We start from the raw sequence: 19257 nt of genomic DNA on the forward strand, positions 1-19257 counted from the left end.
AAGGGAACTGAAGTGTTCCTTCCTGCTTTAGTTACGCTCCATGTATTCACCCTCTACTACATCTCCCCTTTAGAGTATCGTGTACCCTAACCTTAATCATCGTGTGAATTCTATCAGTGCTGGTGTGCACTATCTGACCTCCATCTTTATTATGTTCATTCATCTTCAGGTGCTACCTACTACTATCTGTCTAGAGGTGCTAACGTGTGTCTTGGATCATGTGAGATGCCTGTCTTCCTTCTCCCTTCCTTCATTCAGATTGTGCTGCCCAGGCTTGGCAATCCCAGCAGAAACTGTCTCTCTATAATTTTTGACTCTTTGCTCCTCCCATTATCCTGCCCTAGCGTGCCCCAGTGTGCCTTAACTGGTGTTCACTATCCTGAATGTGGACTAAGGCACATTAAGGAGACATGCTTACATATCACTGCAGGAAACTCTTTTCTGCCTCACACGATCATAGGTTCATAGTACGCTAACAACCACCAGGGTTTTTACAAGCCTAACTGTTCAATCCAGCTCAGTTTTGTCCCCGAGATCCTTGGATGCCTATTTGGTGGGATATATTAGTAAGGAGTTAGCTAAGGGTTATGTGAGTGTGGGGTTATTTTAGTTGGGGATTAATTTGCTTACTGTCAACCTCTGTCCATCAGAGACACAGACACAGGGACCAGACTGGAGGTAAATTTGCACTTTCTCATCCAGTGCTCAAGGTTTCATTTGAACAGGGCCAGAGATGAACTATGCTTCATGTAGATGGGGAGTTTATTCCACAGCCTGGGGATCCTTTGGGACGCATATCAGTCTCTCCAGCATGTTCTATTTATGTCGCAGGAAAAGTTGGGGACATTGTATCTATTGTTTCTGGAGCTTAAGAGATCCATCAGAGTTGGATCTGAGATTGCCTTATATGTCAGGCATAGATCGAGTCTCAGTAACCACTGGGGACTGAGTACTGAGATAGGGTCTTAAGGTGATCTGTGTAGGACAGGATACTTATACCTTGAATTCTCCTGGTGAGGAACTTTTGATGACATTCAAACTGTTGCAAGTGTCTGGTAAGGAACAAGTCAAAGGAGGCATTGTACTCAATGATGGGTCTGATAAGGGCCGAGTAGAGTGGTACTATAATTTACCTGGACCTGGACCTGGACGCCATACCCTTGCTTATGAGTTGTGCAACATAGAATGATTTTCTTACTATCTTGTCTATGTGCTGGTCAAAGGCCAGATTACTGTCTACATATGTTCCCAGCTCAATAACTATTAGGTCAACTCTTAGGGGGAATTTATCAATGAAGTAATTAGCTTGGGTGGATGATTTGCCAAAGGGCACTTGAATGCATTTATATCCAATGAGTTTTAATCCGTGGCTTTGACACCAGTGACTTGTTTGTGTTAGACCCTCTTGTAGGATGTTGGAGTCAGAGGGGAATCTATGATAGCTCTCACTTTACACTCATCTGCAAACCTGGTGAGCCAGAGGCCTTTGATATTAGCCTTGACATCAAGAAGTAGGTGTCTAAGAGGAGTGGCCCCAATATGGAACCTTGGGGTACTCCAGTGGTAGCCGGTCACTGGTGGAGGTGGTCTCACCCATCCTGACTTCTTGGGTCCTATCCATTTTCCTCTGTTCTCACTGTAGCACCTACAAGGAATCCGTTTAGTGTGACCTGAATTCATATTATCTCCACTTCTACAAAAATTTGCCAGGATTAATGAATCAACACTGAGACTCTTTTTATGTGATCACAAAACCTGTTACCTGCTACTTGGGCATTCTAGCAGTTCATGTTAACATAAGAAATATGTATTAACAAACAAACTGAATTCTAAAATGTAGAGAAACAACTTGTTAGACAGCTAGCTCTCAGAAGTAAAGATAGTCCTGATGAAAGTTTATTGGTGGTGGCAGTGGCACTCATAATAATTCTGAACTTCTAAAATCCTTAAAAAGCAGAGAGCTTTTATAAGGGTTTAAATGCATACCAACCCAAAAGTGTGTACAGTCAGACTTGAGTATGTTTCATATAATTTACACACCACTGAAAGCATAACTGATTTTTAGTTCTTAACTTCATTCTAAATTTGCTTTTAAGTAATGGAGGTGTATAGAATTTGCTTGTTGAACAATGCAAATTTCATTAAGCAAAGCAAAATATAAGCTGCCAGCCTGGTCCATCTCCTTTAGCCCTACATAACAACTCCCGTCTGGGTCTGTGTTAAACCACCTGATGTCAGATTCAAGATTAAATGATGGTGCTGAAGAATAAGTGCAGAATGAACACTGCTAGACCCATACTAGACTATGCTACTTCGTTAAAATGTAATGTTACTACTTTATTTTTCTTGCTTTTCTGCACCATCATATTTGGTACATAAAGTACTGAATAGGAATTTCACCCCATTATTGAGCATTTCTGGTATCTACTAGCTTAAAAAAACTTGTAAAATGAGTTTTTCCCATACTGATGTTACTGAGGATTAATTGTGCATGACATCAACGTAGGGAAAACCTGAGATGTGTCCATAGACTTTAATGGATGCATACCACGCAGGTGCAGAGAAACAGCCATTAAAGGTTATAGACCTATCTCTGAAGTGATGCCATCAAAACATACACTAAATTTATTTGGGTCGAGGCATTACTAAAAAGCTTACAAAGTTTCTATTTGAAAAAATGTCCAAATAAATAAGGAGCGATAAGGGCAAATGGAGCATGACACTTAATGCACCAGATGGTGTGAAATGTGACAATAGACTTAAAAAAATAACAAAAGTGGATCAGGAAGGTAACGCAAAAGAAAAATGGAGAGAAAGAACCTTCTAGAAATAACCTCTTTAATAGTAATATGCACCCTGATGGCAATAGAAAGGCTGCTGCTTTTCTTTCATTTGCTTGTGATAGTGGATTTGCTTATTATTTTTTTAGTTCCTCTTCTACTTCATTCATACTGGTTTATCCATGGGCCCCTTGCCCATTGTTGGGTCTACTAGCCTCTCCTACAGCCCATGGATTATCTAAGGCTAGGCCATAGTGGATCCAAAGGGCTTCCTGACGGGATTGTCATTAACTGCTGCCACCCAGGGATTTTATTATTTTTTTTAATTTATGACCTACGCCTTGGTACCCCCCATCTTCACCAGTTTATGTCCAAGGAATACTACCCTGTCTGGACTACACCTCCCCCAACAGAATGCCTAGACAAATGCCCTACACCCTGAAATGGCCACAATCATCCCTGCCTCCTGCCACTGCCAGAGATGCCTGAGTCAGTAACTGAACCCAGGTTTCCTGGGCTATAGTTAGAGCTTTATCCAGTTACAACATGGTGCTGGCTGCAATTTAATTACTTTTGCAAGCATTCTTCTCATGAATTCCACTAAACATACAGACCACTTTGTAAAATCCTTTCAGTTTCTTAACTCATTACAGCCAGGTGCACCTCAAGGAGTTTCTGCAGTTACCTTCTACTGCATCTCTAGGTGTCAAATATTGCTTGATGATATTTGCAATAATAATTCCAAAGTCATGCTACATACAAGGTACTACAATATTTTATCTTGAAGCATACACGATGTCAAGCACAACTGTATTGATATTTGACCACTGTTAAGGGGTATTTGTTAGAACTGTAAGGTGATACCTTCATTTTTAAAGGCTCAAGCCACACCCACTGGGAGTTAAAGGTGCACTCTCAAAAGAGATGTACTGGAGGGAATGACTCTCACCTTTCAGAATCTTAAGTAGTCACTGTAGATCAGAGTGCGTGATATACCTTTAAGAAGTTTTCCAGTCAGCAGGCACGTGCATATAAGTACTGAGCACGTGCAAGCAAGAGTGCCATTTTGTAGTTGGCAGTCAAGATGTAAGTATGCATGTGTGGGTTAGTCAGTCAGTTAGTTAGTTCATTTAAGTTTAATGTTCCTGATATCCATCCTGATGTGTTTGTATATAATAAAATACTTAAACAAACACCCAAGCCTCATCGTCTTATTCAGATATACAAGACAAGCGACATGGCATCAGAATGGGATCCAGAGTCAAAACCATGAGGCACACAGTTAAAGTTGCAGGAATATACAGGAGTGGATCATCCCTACTACTCAAACCACTTGCAGACCAATCAGAAATGAAGTTCAGGTACTAAAACTTGCTTAAATTATTTTGTTACTCAACAAATATAAAACGAAGCACTCAGAATGCTCAAAATGAATTTCTACTTAAACAAAATGTCCGAAACTGTGACATATCGATAAAAATATTCAAAAATAATTACAAAAACATTTCAAATAATATCTGAATTGCATAGATGTATAAAAAAAGGAAAACAACCATATTTTTTCACTATGTGCTACTTTTTCACATTAACTAAAGCTATTTGAAGTATTTTAAATGTGCAATGTGTTGGCAAGTTTGTGCAGTATTACAGTACAGTTATTTCATGAAGCACAACCATTTTAAAGAATATTTCGCAAAGTACGGTCTTTCAAAGAGTTTATTGTGCATTTGAATATTATACTGAGTACCTGGTATGTGTGCATGTTCATACATTTTAAGCATAATTTGTTGGCATGGCAGAAGGATTTCGCAGACTAAGTCTGCATGTGGTTGATAACAATATTGCAGAAAATTGGAGAGTGTTTGAGCAAGAGTACGATATTTTCATACAGGCTGCTTTTTCTGACAAAGACACACATACACAAGCATTTAGTCTACTGAATTTAGCTGGTTCAGAAGCCATTGAAAGAGAGGATTCATTTGTGTATGCACCTGCTGTGTATGCAGGGGAGGGGGAAACCACCATATAGTGGTATCTGTTGAAACGCAGGAAGACCCTGAGTGTTTACAATGTAAATTTAGAGAAATGTGTAACCCCCAAATGAATATTGCAATGGAAAGACACTTATTTTACACAAGGGATCAAAAGCCTGATGAAACTTTTGCAGAATATATAACTGACTTGAGAGATAAGGCTAAAACGTGCAGATTTGGTGATTTGAGAGATAAGTTGATAAAAGACAGGGTTGTGTGTGGTATTAATGATGATGCAGTGAGAAAGATTTTGCTTCAGGACAGTGATTTAACATTGAATAAGGTGACAGAGATTTGTCAGATATATGAACTCACAGAAAAGCATACAAATATGCTTACAAATGAGAAAAGCATGCTTCCAGTGCCTTCCAGTGCTAATGTAAATAGTATGCAGAACATGGTTAAAAGATACAGCCCAAGGGTGTGGCAGCTTCACTGAAACCCATAGCTTTTCTAGTACATTCTAGAGCATGTTCTGTGAAGTGGACATACTTAGTGAAGTACAAGGGTGAGTCAGCTAAATCAAAAAATGTGCCCCACCTAGCCTCATAGTCAACAGTCGCAAACGTGGTGGTAATCATGAACCTAAAAGAGAAAAGTGCTTAGCTTTTGGTCAGAAGTGCCACAGATGTAAGAAGTGTAATCATTTTGAAAGGTTTTGTAAATCAAAACAGGTTAATTCTTTTATTTAAAAAGAGCATTCAAGGAGGCAAGCTGATCAATTAGAAAGTTGTAACTATACTTTTTATGATGATGGTGTGTCTGTGCTTGGTGAAACAGTCAATGCAATAGATTTGTGGGCAAGGAATTAATTATTTTGTACTGCTTAGATAAATGGGAGACCCTCGAACTCAAAGCTGATACTGGTTCAAAGTGCAATGTTATGTCAGCAGAATCATTTGCTAGAGTAAAAGCTGGTAAGAGGCTTGATTTGGCAAAGTGTACAATGCTTGTTGTTTAAGGTGGTGAATAAATTCAAACTGAAGGCTCAGCAGTGCTTTTATGTTACTTTGCTGGGAACAGCTATGACTTACAATTTTACGTACACATACAGTCATTATTAGGCCTCAGAGACAGTTTGAAAATGGGACTACTTTCATTTAATAAGGAAGTACACCATGTAAGCTTGAAGGAAAACAGCTCAAATTTTGCCCAGACTATTTTTCCTGATTATGTTGATCTTTTCAAAGACAAACTAGGCAAACTTTCAGTTGTATACTCCATGAAGTAAGCCCAGTTATCAGACCAGCATGGAAAGTTCCAGTAGCTATACAAAACAGATTCAAGGCTGAGCTAGACAGAATGGTGCAGGAAGGAGTAATTTGTCCAGTTGATGAACCAACTGAATGAGTATCCTCCATGGTGGTAGCTCATAAGAAAAGCTCAGATGATACTAGAATATATATTGAACCAAGAGAGTTGAACAAAGCACCAAAACAACCTCATCATCCAATGGGCAGAGTCGAAGAATTTGCTGCTCTTATGCCAAATGCCACTGTTTTTGCTGTCTTAGATGCAAAAAGTAAATTTTGGAAAATTTTGCTTGACTGAAAATCTTCATTGCTAATCACATTGAGTACACTGTTTGGAAGATACAGACTTCTGAGAATGCCATTTGGAATAAATTCTGCCAGTGAAGTCTTTCAGAATGTAATGGAGCAATTTTTTTTCTGGCTATCCATGTGCTATTATAGTAGATGATATTTTTGTAGGAGGCAATGGTGAAGTCTAACATGATAGAAACCTCAAAACAGTTTTAGACAGAGCTTGTGAAGTCAATCTTAAGCTGAATTCTCAGAAATGCAAATTCAAGCTATGAAAAGTTACTTCTATTGGTTATTTGTTTACCATTTCAGGCTTACAACTAGATCCTTCCAAGCAAACAGCAATTTTTAAGATGCCAGCAATAGACAATGTCCAAGCCTACAACGTTTTCTTGGCATGGTCAACTATCTAGGCACATTCATTCCAGATTTGAGCCAACTTTCAGCACTGCTTAGAGAGCTGACATGCAAAAATATATCTTGGTCCTGGTCTGAATAACAGCAAAGAGCATTTGATGTCCTGAAACAGAGAATTGCCAGTCCAACTACTTTAAGACATTATGATGTTCACATACCATAACTCTTTCCTGTGATGCTTCTAAATCTGGTCTTGGTGCAGTCATTCTTCAGGAGAGTAGACCCGTAGCCTATGCATCGAGAACTCTAACCCAAACCGCAATGCAGTATGCTCAGATAGAGAAGGAACTCCTGGCAATTGTGTTTGCATGTTTGAAGTTCCATGATTGTATTTATGGCCAACCTATTCAAATCGAGATTGACCCCGCCAATCTCTAGTCCCTATTTTGAGAAAGCCAATGCACACAGCTCTTGCTAGATTGCAACACATGATGCTCAAATTGCAAAAGTACAATTTAAATTTTGTTTATATAAAAGTCAAACTTCTTTATCTTGCTGATACTTTATCCAGACTGCCCAGAAAAAACACTGAACAGCATGAAAATGAGAAACCTGAGTTTGAAGTCATGGAAGTGAGAAACTTTTCTTCCACACATCTTGATGAGCTTAGAACTCACACAGTTTCAGAAACAAGTTTTGAGAAGCTTAACCATTTCCTCAGTCAAGGATGGCTTTCTAAGCAATCTTGTTTACCAGTAGAAGTGCAGCAGTATTTTCCTTACAGAGATAGATTTTGTCTGACAATGGTATCATCATGAAAGGTCCAAAAGGGATTGTTCCAAAATCTTTCCAACAAGACTACATTAAGATCTTGCATTGTGGCCACCCAGGAACTGAGTCTACCAAAAGAAGGGCAATAGGATTAGTATTTTGTCCTTTTATGTCAAAAGACATTGAGAGATAAATTTCATCTTGTTCTGTTTGTAATAGTACTAAACTGCATCAACAAAAAGAACCACTTCAGTTAAGCCAGATTCCTGAACACAGTAGCTACAGACATTTTCAAGTGAAATGGTTAGCATTACTTGGTATTAGTAGACTCGTATTTAAATTGGTTTGAGATTGACCTACTTCCTAACCTAACATCCAATGCTGTCATCACTAAGTTGAAGAGACATTTTTCTGCCCATGGTCATCCGCATAGAGTCATTTCTGACAATGGTGCACAGTTTACAAGTCAACAGTTCAAAAGATTTCCTGAAACGTGGGAATTTGTTCTCATTACAAGTAGTCCTGAATACCCGCAGTCAAATGGCTTGATGGAATGTGCAGATAAAAGTGCAAAACAGCTATAAGAAAAATCAAAACAAGACAATACCAATGTTTTTCTAAACTCCTGAATCTCAGAAATATTCCTCATAATAATCATCTTGGTTCGCCTGCCCAGAGACTTTTGTCGGGACAAACCAGAACCACACTATCAGCCAGTAGGAATGTGTTGGTTCCACGTGTTAAGAACAATAAAGCAGTAAAAGCAGAAAAAGTGTATGTTCCAGAAGTAACAAACAAATAAACTGGGCGAAAGAAACGAACAGTCCAAAACAGAACAGGAGCCCAACAGTAACCAGCAGAAAAAGATATTAATCCCAAAAAACGATTTCTTTTAACGTAAAGTCAATTTAATAAAAGTTTTCTCACGTTTTCGTCACTTTAAGTAAAGTAACTCCTTCAGACACAGAGACAAACAGCAGTTACACATTTTCTACAGCATTTAAACCATGTAGCATGAAGTCATCTGACTAAGAGCAGCAATGAATTAAAGGTGCAAAGCATTATAATTCAAACACTATTAAAATGAATCTTAAAACTTACATACTACCTCAAATAAAAAGTGTGTATGCAATCAGTATACAATATATAAAAATTATATTAATATCAGTAGTTTGTGTCTTTCGGCTTTTCCCGGTTAGGGGTCGCCACGGCGGAACTCCGGTCTGCTAATGATTGGCAGTAGAATTTTACGTACTGGCTTGCCGGGCCTAACGCACAATCTTCAATGAAGGAACACCCATTCACGCATGTCGCCACACAGAAGACGCTCTAACTGAGAATCGAACGGGCAACGTCTAACTGTGAGGCGACAACGATACCGCAGCACCACCACAGTAAAATGTTAAAAATACACTATTGTGTAAGATTTCTTAATTTAAGCAAACATGAAATATTACAATTCTCATTCAAGCCAGGCAAGCAGAAAGCATTAAGTGCTAACTGCCATTCTAGTTCTCGTACCTCTAGTAGTAATGAATATGGGCCACCTCTAATGTCAGGCAGAAAGCATTAAGTGCTAACTGCCATTCTAGTTCTCGTACCTCTAGTAGTAATGAATATGGGCCACCTCTAACGTCAGGCTGTACCTGATCAATAGCTTGGAACGTGAAACTATGTCCACCATTCAGTGAAACATGTTTTGCTAAAGCATTTTCTGTTTTATTTTTGCTAATCGCATAAGAGTGTTCGTAAATTCTCTCACGAAGCTTCCTGTCCGTTTTCCCTATATAGAAAGCCGGACATAAGGTACAGGAAGCTAAGTAAACAACACTCTTGGACTCACAATTCAACTTATGGTTGATGTAAAATTTACATGTGTTCAGTACTCTAAAGGAATTACCTGTTTTTATGTATTTACATATCCTACATGCTCCACACATAAAGGTACCAGTAAGTCTAGAAGTATGTTTAATGCTTCTAGAGTCAAAAAAACTTTTTAAATTAGTACCTCTTCTATAAACAATACTAGGTGACTGACCAATTCTGTCAACTAGGGAAGAGTCCTTATAAAGGAAACACCAATTTTTATGGAGAATTAATCTAAGTTGGTCACTATCTTTACTTAAGGTGGTTATAAAAGTATTGCATAAAGAGGTCTCCCTGTTTTGCTGAGTCATTGAAGGTTTTATAAAGGTAACCAAGTCACTGTTTGGTGACTGTGTAGTTCTAATGGCAACCTGGCTAGGAGATGACTCTACCAGGTTAACTTCCATGACAGCAGAAGGTGAGGTCAAGAGTGGTTGAACTATACCTCTACTCCGTTTGTTTATGATTTCTTCAGTTAAGTAATTTATTAAACTAACCGGGTGGCCTCTGTTGCAAAACATGTCTCTTAAAAGTTGACATTCAGAATTAAAGTCATCTTCATTAGTACACATCCTTGCGGCTCTAATGAGTTGACCTTTCACTATTGAACGTTTTTGCCTGTAAGGGTGTGCACTAGAAAAATGTAAATAGGAGTTACAATATGTAGGCTTTCTATAAATTTTGGAAACATATCTCCTATTTACTATATCTTTTTTTATATTCACATCCAAGTAGTCAATACTAGTAGTGTGAAAAGTGTAAGTAAATTTAAAAACTGGCGTAGTAGAGTTAAAGTAGTCTATCATTTGTTTAGCTTGTGATTCATTTCCTTTAAAAATCACAAAGATGTCGTCTAAAAATCTGGTATAAAAAGTGAAGGAAGTGTAAATTTCAGAGTTATTAAATACAAAATATTCTTCCCATTGAGCCATAAACATGTTCGCCACGCTCGCTCCACAAGAGGAGCCCATAGCAGCTCTATGTTTTTGTAAATAGATCTTGTCGTTAACAATGAAAACGTTGTTAGAAAGTATAATATCAATTAACTCAGTTGCCAGGTCAATGTCCCTTTGTGGAGCTTTTTTATTTTTCATATAAACTTCTATCCACTCGACCGCTTCTAAGTGTGGAATAGAAGTGTATAAGTCGACTACATCGATGGTAAGAAAGTTGTCTTCTTCGTTAACTTCTAAAATATTCAAACTTTTCAACAAGGTCCCTGAATCTTTGCATACTCGTGACTCAAGTTTAAGATATTTTTGTAATATTGAGTCAACGAGTTTTGCACATGGATATGTCAAGGAACCTTGACCATCAATAAGTGGACGCATAGGAGGGTCATGTTGGTTCTTATGAATCTTTGGTATTCCGAACATGACAGGTGTTTTTGGGTAAAGAATATTAATGTAATTGAATGTATCCAGGTCAATTTTGGCTTCTATAAACAGATCTCTGAAATACACTCTAATCCTTTATTGTGCAATATTTAGTTCGTTAAGAGATGCCTTAGCATAGGCCGGACAATTCAAGGCTAACTCCATTTTTTTATTATAATCAGTGATGTCAAAGATAACAAGTCCACCTCCTTTATCTGATTTAACTAAACGAACATGGGCTGATCTAAGTAGTTTTAGTGCTCTTAACTGTTCCGTAGTGATGTTGCTCTGTTTATAAAAAGTATTACTAGCTCTAATGAAAGGTATGTGTCTAATGTCTAACTCACACACATTTTCATAAAGAGCTAAGAGGGGATGGAGGGGAGGGTTGAACGTACTAGCAGCCCTAAGTACATGTGCAGGTTGTCGAACATTGCCTAGTAAAAAGGAAAGATTTAATTTCCTTACGTAACACTTTAAGTTTAACAAAGTTTTTACTACATTGATGTTGTTACTTAAAATGTATGTGTTACACTTCGCTAGCAGTTCTACCAAATTTGCTTCTATAACAACAGATGAAAAGTTGCAGATATTAAAGTCCCCTTTAGAATTAGTGAGAACAACAAGGTTGTTTACTGCAACAGAGTCATTAGGAACTATCTCTTCTGATGGTTGTTCCGCCTTTTGTTCCTCTGATACTGAGGGCGACTTGGCCCAGTAGTGGGCATGTTGTTCTTGTCCTGGTGAAAATTTCGAGCAAATTGATTGTTATTATCTTGCCCCTTAAGTGAATTGTTAGCTCGAATTCTTTCACTTCGCCTAACAGTGTCAACGAAATCAGTGTTACTAACCTCAGATTCAAGTGGTAATAGACTGTTAACAGAATTATTATTAGTTGAGTTGACTTCTGTCAGGGGTGGCACTGTGTTGGAATTGTGCCAAACCTGTGAAGTTTGTGGTCTAGGATAAGCAGAGCCATTGGTGTATGCCATACGATCACGGTTCATTTTTTTAATCTTGTTGTTTTTGAGTCTGTCCAACAATTGCTCAATACTGGTAAAGACTCTGTTGTAGTCAAACCTATATCTAACAAAATCAGGATGCAGTTTAATAGTTTTGTCCAAGTCTTCGACTTCCTTCACTAAATTCTCAATTTGCAATGAGTAGTGTTTTATCATTACCTCCATAAGCTGAAAGCCTTGCTGGTCAAAAAAAGAAAGTAATTCTGTGTGGAAAGGAGAATCTGGGATTAAGCCAGTTGGATATTGATAGCACCTAAGGCCCTTATGTACTATCTTTCAGATAAACATTGTCTAAAATATACCACCTCAAGTTGGAGCTTCTTCAATTTTAAAAGTTTGTCCCAGAAGTCCTATTATGATAAGACCAGCAAACCGCTCAATCAATTACAAGAAGGGGAGATAGTGAGGATGCAGACAGCAAAAGGTTTTGATCACATTTGATTTGTGAAACGTTTGTGTCAAGAGCTGAAACTGTACATTGTGGATTAGCAGAGAAGAGAATTTCGGTAGAATCAGAAACATTTATTACCGGTGTCCGAGCCACTGTTACAACATCATGCCTGTGATAAAAACTCAAGTTCTCAGAGTGACTTATCTAATGTTCCAGTTGTAGAGGACATTCCAGCAGATATCCCTGTTCCTGGAAATATTGCCAAGAGTCCTAAAGCAGAACATTCACCTGTGACTGTCCCTGTTGCTAAACCTAATCCTAAGTATTACATTACAAGATCATGTCACATTTCCAGACCTAGTTCTAGATACACAGCAACCTGGTCACATTTCCAGCCCTAGTTCTAGATACATGGCAACCTGGTCACATTTCCAGAACTAGTTCTAGATTCATGGCAACCTGGTCACATTTCCAGACCTAGTTCTAGATACACGGCAACCTGGTCACATTTCCAGCCCTAGTTCTAGATACACGGCAACCTGGTCACATTTCCAGAACTAGTTCTAGATTCATGGCAACCTGGTCACATTTCCAGCCCTAGTTCTAGATACACGGCAACCTGGTCACATTTCCAGAACTAGTTCTAGATTCATGGCAACCTGGTCACATTTCCAGACCTAGTTCTAGATACACGGCAACCTGGTCACATTTCCAGACCTAGTTCTAGATACACAGCAACCCGGACATGAATGTTGTTTTGTTTATTGTTGTCTGTATAATTTGCATGCCTTTTCAAATGTCATTATCATTGCAAAACAGCTCAGTAAAGACGGAGGATGTGGATCAGTGTGTGTGATATACCTTTAAGAAGCTTTCCAGTCAGCAGGCACATGCATATAAGTACTGAGCACGTGCAAGCAAGAGTGCCATTTTGTAGTGAGCAGTCAAGATGTAAGCATGCATGTATGTGTTAGTCAGTTTGTTTGTTTGTTATTCCTGATATCAAACCTGATGTATTTGTATGTAACAAAGTACTTAAATGAACACCCAAGCCTCATCGTCTTATTCAGATATACAAGACGAGCAATAGTCAGTGCAGCCTTAATGCCCAACCTCACCCCTCCTCTCTAGGGACTGTTTGATGTAATTGTTCAGTGTGTACCTGGGAGTGAGTTTCAGACATGTAGGGAATCGGATGTGAGATATTTCAAATAGGCAATCTATTATTAACATGCAAGTTCTGTTTTTGCTTTAGCAGAGAGCTTTCCTTGCACTGAACTGTTCCCTCTTAAATAATTCCTATTTCTTTGGCTCATTCATTAGTGATTAGCTATCACATCAGTTGAGTGTGAAAATATATTACTGTTACCAGCTCTTAGCTCTTCCTTCATGTAAATCACTGAGTAAAGCATCTCCTGTGTTCACCCAGATATTTACAAGCACTTGAAAGTCTTTCATTCTCCTAATGTGCAGGGCAACATTCTGACAGTCTCACCCCCAAATGTGACTACATGCATACCCATAGTTTGTAATTGTAGATAACAAATAGCCTTTAAGAGAACAGTGGTAAGAAATGCAAATCAACATTTTTAACAGATATTTACTTTGTGTTTGCTTCCTCTAGGCATTATTCTTGAAGTGCAATATACAATTTCAGACACACATGATTTGTACTACTGAACTGCTAACATGTGGAAAAGGCATTAGTTAATAAAATTCTGACGTATCTACTGCTCCATCTGCAGCTACGTTTGGTGGTGTAACTCCTCTCTGAATGTCCATTCAATAAGTGATAAAGGATTACAATGAAGAACGGTACAGTTAAAGGGATTCAGTAAAAACTGATAAACAAGGAGCTTAAGATGCGAGTACTATTTTCAACATATAATGACTGTGATAAACTCAGACAACTTAACCATAAATAAAATGCAATTTTGGACATTAGCAGATTCCTAAAGAGTCCATGTAGTGCTTTTATTTGCACTTTTCAATTTCCAATACGTGATTTAAAAGATATCACATTAGTCTTCTGTGACTTGAAGGAAAATCTTTTCTTGCTATAAGCAAATGTGTAATCTTTAAAAAAGCATAATGTTAATCCTAACAACAAATAAACAAGTGCCTAATGTACAGCTTACTGCAGGAAATGACTGGACACAGGGTGCATATGTTAAAATGTTGTGTAGCAGGGAACTCTTCCACAAACTCACTAGTGGCATTCCCTGAAGGCACAAGCAGCAGATATGTATCTTACTCTACAGCCATGTGGGTTAGTGTACAGCAAAGTAGCTGTGGGAGGCAGGAAAGGAACACAATATATCTCTTCCATCATGCACCATTCATACATGCAAATGGTGCTGTGTGCAATGGCCAGAGGCAGGTGCTGTATAATACAAAGGGAACCCCATAGTAATGGCCCTTTACACTTACCATTACATATACAGGCCACCTGGCAGGCCTTTGCATAGTATGGAAAATGCAACAGTTGCCATTTTGCCCATGCCCCAACAAAATCATGACCCTGTACTCTTGCACAGGAATGCCCTAATTTTCTAAACTCCTTAAAGAAAATCTCCTCCGCCTTGAGTTCATGTGTCAGGGTCATATCTTTTGCTGCACAAAAATGTCTTCCCTGCAGCAATCATAGTAGCTTCATGCAACACTACACTAATAGACAGTAACAAAACCCATCTTTTGAAATTGAGGAAATAAGGGCATTTTTCTGGGGGCTCGAGAACCTTGCCAATATAAAAATGTTATCACTGCACCATTGGAAGCATTGTACCATTGGAAATGTGGTGAACACTGACCTCCAGCTTGCTGATCTATGTAGGGACTTTTTCACTGAACCACTGGCTTCCCTACACAATGCATTGATCATATGGGAATGGGAACCTTACTGAAAGAAATTAGTTTTCTGGCACACAGTTTTGAGATAGTCAGTAGGGAATGTTTCAACATGTAGAGCAGCGAAATTGCAAGAAGCTTAGATTTTTTCCTTTGCTGCCCTAGTCTACCTGCATACAGAAAACAGGAGTTAAGTGTCAAGTAAGTCTTCCTTTATGACCTTCTCACCATATGAGATGAGCCTCCAACAATGGGCAAGGCAGCAATGCATTGTTTTTCCCTCCCCAAAAATGCAAGCTGGTCAATCCTCTCCTTGGTCCAGAGACTCAGCTCTGTGACTAAGGTTATTAACACATGGTGCTATGACTAGACATTAAATATCCAAGGAGATGTAGTGAAAGGTATGCTGTCCATTACAGACTGCCACATTTGTTTGTTGCACTAAAAATGTCAGATAACAGTATTATGCCTTAGTGGGTGATGGGGCTGTAATGCAAAAATGGAGTATGCATTACAGGTTCAAACATTCGTACTAAGCTTACAGCCAGGAAAATTACTGAGAATCTCAGTCACATTACCCAGTGCATGGAATTAGGACTGTGATATCTATCTATCTATCTATCTATCTATATATCTATCTATATATCTATCTATATATCTATATATATATATATATATATATATATATATATATATATATATATATATACACATATATATTATATATATAATGTGTGTGTGTGCATGTGTGAGTATGCATTTGTGTCTGGAGGGAGCGCAGCACTGGTTTATGTGACAAAAGGCATGATTTTGTTGAAATTATCACTTTACCAGGAATGAGACATGCAAATGTGATGTGTGTCAGGCATGGGGGTACACCAGGCACGATTCCTACTATGGAGACTTCAGCACCCTCATTTAATCTTCAGAAACCTTTTCCAGGGGATTTTTTGCAGAAGAGCAAGACATGAGAACAATCAATAGGCAAATATATGTCTGTGTGTCCACTATTATGCACCTGTCAAACCACCAAACAATTGCTTGAAGGTTGTGACAGGTGTCAGGGCACTGCTAAAACTGTAGCAATACGTCTGCACCAGCAGCTTAGAAGGATAAAGCACTGACCATATCCACAGTGACCCACGTTCGACAAGTGTCCCAGGAGTTTGATGTCACAGGCATGAAAGACGGGACTTTTCTGGGGTGGGGCAGGTTCCAACCTTGTTTGTACCACTGCTACAATGACAGGGCTTCTGCTGAAGAGCACATGCCTGACAGGATGCAATGAGATGATGCAGGAAAGTCATGGCCATGGTCACTAAAGTCAGTGATTGTAAACCCTGTTGGAGCATGTGTGGGGGGATATGCATGCATGGTGAGTGGTTGCTTTTTCTGTAATACAAGTGTTCATATATCACCATCTGAAGGGAGGTTCAGTAATAGAATGAAAATCGTTTTCGTCACAGTACGAAGAGTACAAAGAATGCTTATGGCTGACCAAAGCATGGTTTACTCATCAGCAAGAATGACAACTAGTATGATAAAAAAATAAAAGTGTACCAACACAATGAACATTTCCCCACAATAACTTACGTTGTAAAAGTGTACCAACACAATGAACATTTCCCCACAATAACTTAAGTTGTAAAAGTGCACCAACACAATGAACTTTTCCCCACAATAACTTAAGTTGTAAAAGTGCACCAACACAATGAACATTTCCCCACGATAACTTAAGTTGTAAAAGTGTATCAACACAATGAACATTTCTCTACAATAACTTAAGTTGTAAAAGTGTACCAATACAATGAACATTTCCCCACAATAACTTAAGTTGTAAAAGTGTACCAACACTATGAACTTTTCCCCACAACAACTTAAGTTGTAAAAGTGTACCAACACAATGAACATTTCCTCAAAATAACTTAAGTTGTAAAAGTGTACCAACACAATGAACATTTCCCCACAGTAACTTAAGTTGTAAAAGCGTGCCAATACAATGAACATTTCCCCACAATAACTTAAGTTGTAAAAGTGCACCCACACAATGAACATTTCCCCACAATAACTTAAGTTGTAAAAGTGTACCAACACAATGAACATTTCCACACAATAACTTAAGTTGTAAAAGTGTACCAACACAATGAACATTTCCCCACAATAACTTAAGTTGTACAAGTGTGCCAACACAATAAACATTTCCCCACAATAACTTAATTTGTAAAAGTGTACCAACACAATGAACATTTCCCCGCAATAACTTAAGTTGTAAAAGTGTACCAACACAATGAACATTTCCCCACAGTAACTTAAGTTGTAAAAGTGTACCAACACAATGAACATTTCCCCACAATAACTTAAGTAGTAAAAGTGTACCAACACAATGAACATTTCCCCACAATAACTTAAGTTGTAAAAGTGTACCAACACAATGTACATTTCCCCAAGAAACACTTTCCAGACAATAACTTAAGCTGATCCCCAGCAATGAAGAACTGTATTTTTAAACTGGGTAAAACACTTTCATGGTCTTCATCTGTGATTCTCAACCAATCAGTAACACCCTTTCAAAGGACTCACTCTCGGTGCAACCAATCAGTAACACCCTTTCAAAGGACTCACTCTCGGTGCAACCAATCTGTAACAACCTTTCAAAAGGTGTTACTCTCATTGTGACCCTGTGAATTCTACTGCGCAAGGCTACCTCCTGATAGCTCTCTTTCTTTTTGATGTCACCCTTGGGAGACAGTCAGCAGACTGCATGAAGCACTTGAACTGAGTATGACTACCAGGACCAATAAAGGAGCAAAACCCACCCCTGCATTTATCACACATGGTCCCCTTATATCTCATAGCAGGATGCAGCCATGCATCAGTGCCAGTCAATGACACGCATGCTTCCTTGTACATGCACAGGACATCTGCCGCATGCATTTATGCATTTCTCATACTTATTGTTTACCTCTTTCCTGATTTCATCAATGAGATTAAGTGCACATTATCTGACCATTGTCTTCCCAAAGTGAAAGATCATCATTTTTTGTGTTTTTCCCAACCAAACAACAGTCTGCTCCTGAGACCTGGTTGCCACTGACAGGGACACATGCCTTGCTTTCATGCCAGCAAGCTAAGTGAAATTAAAAACGTATGTCTCCTCCAAAATGTATGCATTCATTAGCTATAATACAATGAGACAAGATCAGACTTTTTCATCTCAAGAATTCTTTGTTAGTAGTTCTGTTTTCAACAAATGCTTGGAACAGGGATGGGGTACCACAAAGCAATATGCTATGTTACAAAATATTGTAGAAAAGATCCAGTATACATGAAAAATGTCAATGCACTGACAGTTCACAGTGCATGTTGTGAGACTGTAAATGTGTTATACATTACTGAATACTTTTAAAAAAAAAATACTTGTAATTTTGATGACACATTCTGTTTATTTAATATATACAAGTATTTTGCCAGCTTTGCAGGTAGCACAGAATTAAATGTAAATTTAGATTTTTTTTCAAGTCCAATCAAAATGTTTAACATGACATGAAAGAATAAATGCCAATTAAAGCTACAGATGTAATGTCAAACTCCATTAATGCTGATTAAAATGAAAAACATATGAGAGATAATATTTTGCTTTCTCATGTATACCTTCATTATAACACTTCTGAGTTGCTTGCAGAAACCGACTGCAAAGCAGACACATTTTGTTATAAGGTATGCCTTAATTCTGTAATGCAAACAAAATCCTGAAGCATTCTTACTGGGCATGCTCATAAGGCTTCTAATTTATTGTTACCTGAACTGCTACAGCCAGATTAGTCCACATTCCAAAAGTTATTAAAATGGCATGGCAATAGAAGAAATGATTTTAAGTAATTAACTACTTTTTACATTACTTGAGAAATCTGAGCATTTTATTATGACTTATAAACTGTAACAGTCGTGATGAGTGCTTTGCTTTGCTCAGCTTTGCCTTCTTTTCTACTATTGCAGCTATAAGGTTAATAAGCAAACAATACCCTTAGCATGCTCAGAAAAATGGCTCCTATTATCTATTCATGCTGTATTAGATAGAGCTTGCACACAAATATTACACAGCGGGGAGAATTTATGCCCTGGTACCTGCATGCTGTCCAAGGTGTTCTGAGTGAGGTGCAAAGCATTAAAGTGACAACAAAACACAGGAAAAAAGATGTAAAAATAAAATGCACAGTTTAATACACATTATCACAACAAAACAACCAATAAAAAATAAAAAGCACAGTTT

At 38.2% G+C, this 19257-nt stretch overlaps 1 protein-coding gene across 12 annotated transcripts in view; it reads right to left on the reverse strand.

Moving 5' to 3' along the window:
* LOC122799590 (RIMS-binding protein 2-like) overlaps window positions 1-19257 on the reverse strand; it is a 2967700-nt gene that overhangs the window by 985745 nt on the left and 1962698 nt on the right. For 8 of the 12 annotated variants that reach the window (XM_044068749.1, XM_044068748.1, XM_044068746.1 and 5 more), the window contains one exon: window positions 19113-19133. The exons of the other annotated variants lie outside the window; for them this stretch is intronic. In XM_044068749.1, coding sequence (XP_043924684.1) covers window positions 19113-19133 — 21 coding nt within the window. The remainder of the gene's footprint in view (window positions 1-19112; window positions 19134-19257) is intronic. 12 annotated transcript variants of the gene reach the window in all.

The sequence above is a fragment of the Protopterus annectens genome, chromosome 4.part0 (genome assembly GCF_019279795.1).
Source record: "Protopterus annectens isolate FY-2018-M chromosome 4.part0, PAN1.0, whole genome shotgun sequence".
NCBI lineage: Eukaryota > Metazoa > Chordata > Ceratodontiformes > Protopteridae > Protopterus > Protopterus annectens.